General features: G+C 38.1%; 1 protein-coding gene across 8 annotated transcripts in view; it reads left to right on the top strand.

Annotated features, from left to right (window-relative positions):
* The window catches only part of Rgs7 (regulator of G protein signaling 7), a 362,079-nt gene that overhangs the window by 279,141 nt on the left and 70,666 nt on the right, over window positions 1–12,272 (top strand). For 7 of the 8 annotated variants that reach the window (XM_021231935.2, XM_013119218.3, XM_005078174.4 and 4 more), the window contains 2 exons: window positions 6,720–6,826; window positions 9,087–9,138. The exons of the other annotated variant lie outside the window; for it this stretch is intronic. In XM_021231935.2, coding sequence (XP_021087594.1) covers window positions 6,720–6,826; window positions 9,087–9,138 — 159 coding nt within the window. The remainder of the gene's footprint in view (window positions 1–6,719; window positions 6,827–9,086; window positions 9,139–12,272) is intronic. 8 annotated transcript variants of the gene reach the window in all.

The following is a 12,272-nucleotide window of genomic DNA, read 5'->3' on the forward strand; positions in this document are numbered from 1 at the left end:
ATATACAGTTAAATCAAATAAAAATAGATTCTTGTTCCTCAGGAGAAGGTAGGTGTTCACTATTTTCATTCTTAGCAGAGGGCACATATTAAGGCTTGTGATAACACTGCATAAAGAAGAATCTACAAATGCCAAGCTATGGCTGGCAATGGTGCTGGCTTCTGAGTCGATGCAGGGAATCAGGCTGACACTGGCCTCTGGCTTTTCTGACTGCAGGCTCCACATGTTACCTTTCACTGCATTTTTCTAGGATTCATCAAGACTTTAGCTCTTAACTGCCTGTTGTGTTTCTTTGTTTTGGTTGTTTGCTTTGCTTTGCTTTGTTTATTGAGTCACCTAATGGCCCAGGCTTAGAGTTAGGAAGCAATTTACTCTCTTTCTGTAGCACTCTGCTTTCCTTTCTTGTGTCTGTACTCTGCAATCATCTTCACATGCTGTAACTTAATTTCTTTGGCTGGCAAGTATGCTAATATTGTTTCCCTGGACACAGACTCTAAGACCAAAGTGAATAGAAATAATGTAAGAAGATAAGTAGATCACCTGAAATTTAAAGACTCAGGACATGCTGCCAAAGGCATACAGGGACCCCACACTTGACCAAAGCTGTAGGCTCTTTGTAGTTGTTACGGTCCAGCTTCCCTCAAAGATTCACTAGCATTTTAATGTGATAGCCAACACCAAAATAATGAGGGGAGTATGGAAAAGGCTGCCATCATTTATAAGAGTCATCTTCCCTCAACTGTCTTGTTACCTGGAGCACCAGGGAAATACCTTGAAAGGATGCAAGTCTCACTTACTTGTTAAACAATGAAGTATAATGACCTCATATATCCTATAGCTACTATGCAAAGGCTTTTGTCTAACTCCATTGCATATATTTCTATGTGTTTTTTCACACAAATCCTACAATGTGTATTTATTATCTTTACTAACAGATGTGGGAAGGACAAAGAGTTTATGTAACAAGATAAGTGTCTCCAAAGTTGTTGTTCTTACTATGTCCACATGAGCGTTAATTTTTTTTCCTTTTTAAATTTTAAATTAGAAACAAGCTTGTTTTACATGTCAATCCCAGTTCCCTCTCACTCCCCTTCTCTCATGATCCCATTAATCCCCTATCCCATATCCTTTCTGCTCCCCAGGGAGGGTGAGGCCTTCCATGGGGGAATCTTCAAAGTCTGTCATATCAATTGAAGCAGGACCTAGACCCTCCCCTGTGTGTCTAGGCTGAGAGAGTATTCCCTCTATGTGGAATGGGCTCCCAAAGTCCATTTATACTAGGGATAAATACTGATCCACTGCCGGAGGTCCCATAGATAGCTCAGGCCTCCTAACTGACACCCACGTTCAGGGGGTCTGGATTGGTCCTATGCTGGTTTCCCAGCTATCACTCTGGGGTCCATAAGCTCCCCCTTGTTCAGGTCAGCTGTTACCCCTTTGCTCATCACTCCTCCCTCTCTGTAACTGGATTCCAGGAGTACAGCTCAGTGTTTAGCTGTGGATGTCTGTTTCTGCTACCATCAGCTACTGGATGGAAGGCTCTAGGATGGCATATAAGGTAGTCATCAACCTCATTATTGGGGAAGGGAGTTTAAGGTAGCCTCTCCACTATTGCTTAGATTGTTAGTTGGCGTCATCCTTGTAGATCTCTGGATGTTTCCCTAGTGCCAGATTTCTCTTTAAGCCTAAAATGGCTCCCTCTTTTATGGTATTTTTTTTCCTGCTCTCCTCTATTCTTTTCCAGACTCAATCTTCAGGCTTCCTCATGTCCTCCTCTCCCCTTTGCTTTTTCCCTTCTCTTTCTCCAAGCTACCTCTTCCCTCCCCCCCATGATCTAAACTTTCTCAGGAGATCGTGTCCGTTTCCTCTTCTCCAGGGACCATGTTTGTCTCTCTTAGGATCTTCCTTTTTTCCTAGCTTCTCTGACGGTGTGGATTGTAGGCTAGTAATCTTTTGATCTATGTCTAAAATCCATACATGAATGAATACATACCATTTTTGTCTTTTTGTGACTGGGTTACCTCAATCGGGATGATTTCTTCCAGTTCCATCCATTTGCCTGAGAATTTATAGATTTCATTTTTTCGACTAAGTAGTACTTCATTGTGTAAATGTATTACATTTTCTTTATCCATTCTTCAGTTGAGGGCCATCTAGGTAACTTCCAGGTTTTGGGTACTACAAATAATGCTGCTATGAATATAGTTGAACAAATATCCTTGTTGTATGAATATGCATATTTTGGTTATATATCTAAATTGCTGGATCTTGTGGTAGACTGATTCCCATTTTCCTGAGAAACCACCATACTGATTTCCAAAGTGACTGTACGAGTTTGCATTCCCACCAGCAGTAGAGGAGTGTTCCTCTTTCTCCACACCCTCTCCAACTTAGAATGTCATTTGGTGTTTTTTATTTCAGCCATTCTGACAGGAGTAAGATGGTATCTCGAGGTTGTTTGTTTTGATTTGCAATTCCCTGGTGGCTAACAATGTTGAGCATTTTCTTAAGTGTCTTTCAGACATTTTAGATTCCTCTACTGGGAATTCTCTATTTTGTTCTATACTCTACTCTTTAACTGTATTATTTGGTGTTTTGGTGAGTAGCTTCTTGAGTTCTTTGTATATTTTGGAAGTCAGCCCTCTGTCAAATGTAGGGTTGGTGAATATCTTTTCCCATTCTGTGGGCTGCCATTTTGTCTTGTTTACTGTGTCCTTTACCATACAGCAACTTCTCAGTTTCAGGAGATTCCATTTAAAATAGTTGATTTCAGTGTCTGTGCTCCTGATGTTATGTTCAGAAAGCAGTCTCCTGTACCACTTCATTCAAGGTTAATTCCCACTTTCTCTTCTAAGAGGTTTAGTATGACTGGATTTATGTTGAGATCTTTGATCCATTTGGATTTAAGTTTGGTACATGGCAATAGATATGGATCTACACACCAACATCCAGTTATGCCCGTGCAATTTGTTGAAGATGCTTTTATTTTCCATTGTATAATTTTAGTATTGTTGACAAAAATCAAGTGCTCGTAGGTGTGTGAGTTAATATCAGGGTTTTCAATTAGATTCCATTGGTCTACATCTTTATTTTTGTGTCAATACCAAGGTGTTTTCAGGATTATATCTCTATAATAGAGCTTGAAGTCGGGGATGGTGATGCCTCTGGAAGTTCCTTTATTGTACAGGGGTGATTTGGCTATTCTGGGTCTTTTGTTTTTCCATATAAAGTTGAGTATTATTCTTTTAAGGTCTGTGAAGAATTGTGCCAGTATTTTTATGGGGATTGCACTGAATCTGTAGATTGCTTTTGGCAAGATTGCCATTTTTACTATGTTGATCCTACCTGTCCAAGAGCATGGAAGATCTTTCCATTTTTCTGATATTTTCTTTAATTTCTGTCTTTAAAGACTCAAAGTTCTTGCTATACAAATCTTTCACTTGTTTAGTTAGCATTACCCAAAGATATTTTATGTTCTTTGTGGCTATTGTAAAGGGTGATATTCCTCTGAATTCTTTCTCAGCCCATATATCTTCTGTATATAGTAGGGCTACTGATTTTTTTAGTTAACCTTGTATCTTGTATCCTGTCAGTTTGCTGAAGCTGTTTATCAGGTGTAGGAGTTCCCTGGTAGAGTTTTTCCTGACACTTATGTTAACTATCATATCATCTGCAAATAGTGGACGTTTGACTTCTTCCTTTACAATTTGTATCCCCTTGATCTCCTTTTGTCGTCTTATTGCTCTAGCTAGAACTTCAAGTACAGTATTGAAGAGATATAGAGAGAGTGGACAGCCTTGTCTTGTTCCTTATTTTAGAGGAATCACATTGAGTTTCCATTTAGTTTGATGTTAGCTGTGGTTTGCTGTATACTGCTTTTATTATATTTATCTATGTTCCTGTTATCCCTGATCTCTCCAAAACCTTTATCATGAATGGATGTTGGATTTTGCTAAAGGCTTTTTCAGCATCTAGTGAGATGATCATGTGGTTTTTCTCTTTTAGTTTGTTTATATGGTGGATTATATTGATAGATTTTCGATTGTTGAACCATCCTGCATTCCTGGGATAAAGCCTACTTGATCACGGTGGATGATTTCTCTGATGTGTTCTTGGACTTGATTGGCCAGTATTTTATTGAGCATTTTTGCATCAGTGTTCATGAGGAATATTCATTTCTTAGTTGTATCTTGTGTGCTTTGTTACCAAGGTAACTGTAGCCTCATAAAATTAGTTTGACAATGCACCTTCTCCTTCTATTTGTGGAATAATTTGAGGAGTACTGGTATTAGCTATTATTTGCATTTCTGGTAGAAGTTTGCACTGAAACCATCTGGCCCTGGACTTTTTTGGTTAGGAAGCTTTTTATGACTGTTTCTATTTCATTAGGGTCTATTGGTTTAAATTGTTTATCTGTTCTTGGTTTAATTTTGGTAAGTGATATCCATCCAGGAAATTGTCCATTTCCTTTAGATTTTTGAATTTTGTGGAGTATAGGTTTTCAAAGTACGCCCCGAACTGGATTTCCTCAGTATCCATTGTTATGTCCCCTTTTTCATTTCTGATTTTGTAAATTTGCATGTTCTCTCTCTGTCTTTTGGTTAGTTTGGATATCCTTTTGATTTTCTGGAAGAACCAACTGTTTGTTACATTGATTCTTTGTATTATTTTATTTGCTTCTACTTTACTGATTTCAGCCCTCAATTTGATTATTTGCTGGCATCTAATCCTCCGGGGTGAGTTTGCTTCGTTTTGTTCTAGAGCTTTCAATTTTGCTGTTGATTTTATAGTGTGACTATTCTCCAGTTTCTTCATGTGGGCACTTAGTGCTATGAACTTTTACGATTGCTTCCAGCGTGTCCCATAAGTTTGAGTATATTGTGTCTTCATTTTCATTGAATTCTAGGAAGTCTTTAATTTATTTATTTCTTTATTTCTTCCTTGAACCAGGAATGGAGCAATTATGCATTGTTCAATTTCTATGAGTTTGTAGATTTTCTGCAATTCGTATTGTTGTTGAATTCTAACTTTAAAGTGTGGTGGTCAGATAGGATACAGGGGGTAAAAGAAGCATTACTAAAATTCAAATCACACATAAAACCTCACACACTTACAGTGGGAGACCTCACCATCCCACTCTCACCACTAGACAGGACCACCAGACAGAAACTTAACAAGGAAACATAAGTACTAATGGAAGTTATGATCCAATTCGTTTTAACAGATATCTATAGAATATTCCATCCAAACACAAAAGAATATACCTTCTCAACGCAATATGGAACCATCTCTAAATTGGACCACATACTCAGCAACATAGCAAACCTCAACAGGTACAAAAAATTGGAATAACCCCCTACACCAACTTGTTTCCTGGGTTCATTTGATTGGAAAATCTTATCCCAACCCTTTACTCTGAGATAATATCTGTCTTTGAAGTTGAGGTGTGTTTCATGTATGCAGCAGAAGGATGGATTATATCTTCCTTTCCATTATGTTAGCCTGTGTCTTTTTATAGGTGAGTTAAGACCATTAATATTGAGGGAAATTAAGGGCTTTTGAGTGTTAATTCTTGTTTGCTTTGGATTTGTTGGTGGTGGTGGTATTGTGTGCAGATTTATCCCACTTGTTCTTTTGTCTTTTGGTAAAGTGGGATTATTTATTGCCTTTGTTTTTGTGTGTTGGAGTTTTCCTTCCAGTAATTTCTGTAGGGCTGGATTAGTGTATATGTTTCAATCTGGTTTTGTCATAGAATATCTTGTTTTCTCCATCTACTGTGATTAAAAGCTTTTCTGGGTGTAGTAGTCTGGGCTGGCATCCGTAGTTTCTTAGTGTTTCTAGAATATCTATCCAGGGCCTTCTGGCTTTTAGAGTTTCCATGGAGAAGTCTGGTATAATTCTTATAGGTTTACCTTTATACATTACTTGGCCTTTTTTTCTTTGCTGCTCTTAATATCCTTTCCTTATTCTGTATGTTTGGTGTTTTGATTATTATGTGGTGAGGGGACTTCTTTTTGTGGTCCACTCTATTTGGTGTTCTGTAGGTTTCTTGTACTTTCATTGTCATACTTTCTTTAGGTTGGGAAGTTTTCTTCTATGATGTTGTTGAATATGTATGTCTGAGACACCCTCTCTCTTGGTGGGTGGAGGCAGGACTAGTACTGCAATGTCAACAGTCTCTGGATATCTTGATACCCCTGGGGCCAGTCAACCCTGGCCCCAGTCCCTAGTCCCCAGGCCAGGAGATACCAAAAAGGGAAAGTAGAAGTTGGGCCTGAGAAAGGGGCCCATGCTCACCTCTCCCCTGAATGGGGTCAGAACAAGCACGGCAATATCAGCAGACTCTGAGTTGCTTGGTTTGCAAGGGGCATGTCTACCTGCCTGCAGTCCCTAGGCCAGGAGTTCCCAAAGAGAGCAAGCAGAAGTTGGGCCTTGAGTGCTAAAGTTTTAACTAGAATGTGTAGATAATCTGCAGGAAGGTCTTGACTTTGAACTTGGAGTTCACATCCCCCCCCCACACACACACACATACTTGTAGAGAAAGATTGTTCTATGAAACAGAGACTGATTGGGAAGATGTTAAAAAATTTGGTGCAATAATGTGCTGAAGGAGAATCGGATAAATGTTACTCTTTTGTAATCAACAACAACAAAAAAATCCAATAAACATAATGGGCTTTCATGTGCAGTTTTCATTTTGCTTTGCTTTCTTGGAACAGTGGAGGCTCTCCATTTGGGAACGCTAATGGCTGCCCATGGCTACTTCTTTCCCATCTCAGATCATGTCCTCACACTCAAGGATGATGGCACCTTCTACCGATTTCAAGTAAGTGGAATCATATATTCTTTTACAATAAACCAGGAAGCTTGAACTACATCCCTGTGTGTTTACAAATCTTTTGGAAACTATTACACGGTTGTCTTAGGCTACTTAGAAAGTAATTAGTGTTCAAATGTAATCATCGGAAGCAATCATAAAACACAAGTGGGGAAATGTGAAAACTGACATATGTAATTATCAAAGTTACATTTTAATGTAAGAAAAACTTAAGGAATATTCACGAGGTAATTTACTGGAATCAAAGAAAATAGGGAAGACTCCAGTTGTAAATTGCATTTAGCAAGCAAGAAGTTGAGAGATATAACTAAACTTATACTCACATCTGTGTCCCATAACCAGCTTCAGTCCCAGAAAACTCTGTTAATACATAACAAGTATAGCTGATTGCCAAGTCAATTGTCTATATGTGTCTAACCCCTCTTGTTTTTGAAGGAAAGTCTTTTCTATGACAGGATTACATTTTTATATGGCTCTAACTTTTAGAAACATTTTTTCACATTGAAGCTACAGGTAAAATTTAAGACTAACAAACACAAATTATGGAGAACCAATTGTTGTATGCTTATAAAAATAAAAAAATATTCATCTTTGTAATCAATATGATAAATAAAATCTCCAATGTGCAAAAAAAATAACAATAACAATAAAAACCAAAACAGCAGCAGTAACAACAACAAAAATACCCTCACACAGAGAATACAGACTATGGCCACTGTCTTAAGAATTAAGAGTAGAGATGAGAGCAAAAAGTATCTATTTAACCATATGTCTATAAGACATATAGTTTAAAGCTAGTTAATGTGCTTATAAAATCATACACACACACACACGCACACATACACCAAAAATGAAGCAACACCAAATATTCAGTGTTCCTTCTGAGAGGCTTCTCAAAAGCAGAACCATGCATGAAAGCAGTCTTTTGCTACTTCATTCCCTTGTGTCTTTACTAAAATCTTGGTCCAATTTAATTTCTGAGAAATCAAATCTTCAAAATTCTGTCTCCCACAGAGTTAAGTGTGATTGGAGAGGGTAAGAGTATTCCGTATACATCTTCCCACCCCCTCTTAATCTAGTGATTCAGTTTTTTTTCTTCCAAATTCCTAAGTTTGTTCACATGTGCATAGAACTACTACTTATAATACTGAAGTAATTTCAAAGAAGTAGGGGCTAAATAAAGATCCTCTGGTGGTCTCAGATCGTGTGGAAATGGGCCCTCTCCTTAGAACTCAATCCACAGCATCCCTTTCTCCATCTTTGAGAGTCACTCTTGCTAGAAAGTAAAATTATCAGACAATCAGAAAATACCCAAAGTATTCTCATTGCATATATATGATGACTATAATTAGTTAATCCATATAATCAACCCACTCTATGTATGTACAACTATGGCCACTGTTCCTATGAGCTCCTGTGTCATTCCTATCAAAGAATGGAGTTACTTATGCAGATCTGTGGTCACCATAAATCTTTGTCCAGCTATCAGAGCTAGAAAAATCCTGAAATAATGCTATGTCAATTATCTTAATAAGGTTTTTTATTCCAGATCAAACTTCCTTTTGTATTTCAGTCCGTGTATTTGCAGAATTTTACAGAATCAAATTTTGGGTTATTGTTAATCACATCAAAGATATTGCTAGTTTAAAAAATTATCTCCTTTTGTACCATTTAAAAGTTTACAGCAATAAATGAAAGAATATTTTTATGAGCAAAGGTCAAAAGTTACTGTCATCATGTTGAATAATTTGAAAACTTCATTCCTTAATTAACAGATCCTTGCAAATGATTCATAAATCTGAGGATTAATTCTAAACTTTTAAAATTTATGAAAATCAGGAAAGAGATATGATGTATGGAAAGAAATCACTGTCTTTAAACATGGTTCATTCCAAATCTTGCCAAATATAATGTTCTGCTTTCAGCCCTCTCTGGGGCTGAAACGGAAACTTTTGTTTGAATAATGCAGTCATATCCTTTAACCTTATGTCCGTTGGTGCAAGATGATGGAAAACAAGCACCGTTTTAAATCCCTGCTGGTGTCTGGTAAGTCTGAATGCTGAGAAATTGGTCAGCACCTGTAGATTAGAATCCTATGATACCTCTCTGCTAGCTTTCTCTGGTTTTGAAATGTATGTTATCATGAACGTAGTCTAGGTAGCCCCTGAACATAAACCCAGGCTGTACACCAAAGAGCCTACTAAATACTTATGTGTCTAACCAAGACTCCTCTTTTTTCCTTACATAGACACCCTATTTTTGGCCATCAAATTGTTGGGAGCCAGAAAACACAGACTATGGTCAGTGCAATGTTCTTTGTTTTATCCTTATACACTTAAGTGTATGTTTACCAAGTACATAAATTCTGTTGTTTTTATTAATGAAAGAGGATACCACAATTCTAGGTATGGATCAATAATGATAACACCCAATTTATGTATGACTTCACTTGGCAAGTCACTAGACTTGATGGTAGCACTTCATAGTAGAGTGCTCTCTGCATCTGTTATAGAAAAGTTCCTCCTTAGAGTGCCAGAAAGCCTCAAACAGTTGTGGTTAGTTTTTCATAACATCCTATGCAACTAGGAAGAGTGACAAATGGTTTCAGAGAGTCAGAGTCATAGTTCTCCCATTCAACTATGAAGTTTTATTTTGTTTAAAACACAAACAAACAAAAACCCTCTGGCTCTTCAAACCTCTATTTTGCTCACTGTTAGCAAGATATCACTTGATGCTACACAAGAAGGTTGTTAAGCATGGGACAGCCACTGGCAAACCAATGAAAATATACAAGTGTACACTAGCAAATTTAATCCTAATAAATCAAATTCAAGTACCTTAAGATAACTCAAACTCAATAATGAAGATTTCAATCAAGGTCTAAAAGGAAAAAAAATGTCCCTAGAAATAGTGTTCATCTTCATGCATTTTCCTATAGGTGACACTTTTATGAAACAAGATTAGACAAATTTTAAGCACTGTGTCTACAAAATTTATTGCAAATCATTTCTGTGCCCTGATGTAGAAGATATTGGCAATTTATAGGGTGTCTGATTTATGTGCAGCATTGAGGAGCTCATAGCCTAGAAAAGAAAGTAGAAGCCTATACAAAGAGTTGTGGTAAATTGTCATGTTACTATGCCATTCACATGTGCAAAATGTTGTGGAAGTTTAAAGAAATAAATGATTAACTTTATTTGGTGGTGGTGGGTGTTATCCCAAAATGATTTCATAAAACAACTTGTAACATCTGAGACAGAGTTTAAAGTGGGAAGAAGAAATTATGACGTTTCTTAGTTACTCTTATACTGCTGTGAGAAACACCATGACCAAGGCAACTTATAAAGGAAGGCATTTCTTCGGGGACTTGCTCAAAGAGAATTAGTTTATGATCATCATGGTGGAAGGCATGGCATCTGGCAAAGCATGGTGCTGGAACAGTAACTAAGAACTTATATCCTTGTCCACAAGCAATAGGTAGTAAGAGAGCAGGGTTCGGCCAGGTGTGGGATTTTGAATCCTCAAAGCCCACCTGCAGTGGCACACCTCCCCCAACAAGGCCACGCCTCCTAATCCTTCCCAAATAGTTCTACTAACTGGGGAACAAACATTCAAATGTGATCCAACAGCAGCAATTTTCATTCAAACCACCACATGTGGTGATGAGACAGGAAATCATTTAAGGAAGTGTCTTGGTTAGGGTTTCCATTGATGTGTTGGAGCACCATGATCAAAATCAAGTTGGGGATCATGGGGTTTATTTCACTTGCAGCACCTACAATGTACTGGGCCCTCCTACATCATTCACTAATTATGAAGATGCTCTATCAGCTTGCCTATATCCCAGTCTTATGGAACCATTTTCTCAATTGAGATTTCCTTCTCTCAGATGACTATAGCCTATGACAAGTTGGGATAAAACTAGTCATTGTAGCAAAAAAGAATAATATAATATGCAAAAGTAGTAAGAAACTTCATAGTAGCTTGGATTTCTTTGGGGCTTCCCCTGGAGGGACATCTTCAGAAGGAAATTGTAGAGAAACACATACCAACTGATTGGAATTGTCCTTCCTAGTGATCGCTGTAGAAACATGAATTTAGTAAGTTATACCAGAGTGCTATAGATGATATTCAAACATACAAACAGGAAAAGCTACTCTATACAATATTGTCAAATTAGCAGAGAAACTAGATCATTCTGTTACCTGAGCAGAAATGCCCATTTCTTCATGAGGCAATCAACAGTCCTCAAAATTGAAACCCTTAACAACTGCTGATGTGCTGGTCAGAAATGGAGCTTTCTGTCAAAGGTGGGAATATGTCTAGGAGCCCACCAATAGGCTATATGCCCTCTTTGTAGAGGAAAACACTCCCAGAGAAAGGCCTGACTCTAATGGTTATTATGACAAAAGGTTAAATTATGCCTTTGAGGGAAGTGTGACATACTTCTGAGTCTCAGGTTGCTACTTCTCAAAGGAGGTTAGAGATCCTGACTTTGTGAAATGATTGGAATAATTCATGCTGATATACCTAAGGAGACTGACATCATTCCTGCTCCAATCTCACTAACTAGTGATTTTTCTCCTCATCATTGTTGCCCATTATATCTCTCTGTTATAAAGAGAATTCTTTTTTATTCATCTATTTATTTTACACCCTTGCTACAGCCTCCCTCATCCTCCCCTCCCAGCCTATCTCCTTCATTTCCTCCCTCCCACTCTGCAATCCCCTCCTCTTCTGACTCCATCCAGGAAAGGCTAGGTCTCCTATGAGTATCAATAGAGCATGGCATATTAAGTTACAGTAAGATTAAGCACCGCCCATGTATTAAGACTGGGCAACATGACCTAGTATGATAAGTATGGTCCCAAAAGCCAATAAAAGAGTTGGAGACAGCCCTGGTTTCTACTCTTAGGGATACCACAAAGGACCAAGATGCACAACTGTAATATGTATGCAGAGGGCCTAGGTCAGTCTCTTGCAGGCTCCCTGGTGTCAGTTTACACTCTTGAGCCTCTATGAGCCATGTTAGTCGATAGTGTGAACCATGGTGTCCTTTTGTAGACAGAGGTTCTATTCCACCCAGTTCTGCTTCTATTTAGACCCAAGTAAACACACAGAGGCTTTTATTAATCATAAATTGTTGGGCCCATGGCTTAGGCTTCTTATTGGCTAGCTCTCTCTTAATTATTAACCCATTTCTATTAATCTAAGTATTTCCACGTGGTCTTGGCTTATTGGAGAATGCTCAGCATCCTATCTTCCTGCTAGCTACATGGCATGTCTCTGGGTGCTTCTCTTTGCTCTCTCCTCCCAGCATTCTTGTTTGGTAGCCCTGCTTATGCATCCTGCCTGGCTACTGGCCAATCAGAATTTCTTCATCAACCAGTAAGAGAAACATATATTCACAGCATACAGGACATCCCCCATCTTC

Source organism: Mesocricetus auratus, unplaced genomic scaffold (genome assembly GCF_017639785.1).
Source record: "Mesocricetus auratus isolate SY011 unplaced genomic scaffold, BCM_Maur_2.0 Super-Scaffold_100676, whole genome shotgun sequence".
Classification (NCBI taxonomy): domain Eukaryota; kingdom Metazoa; phylum Chordata; class Mammalia; order Rodentia; family Cricetidae; genus Mesocricetus; species Mesocricetus auratus.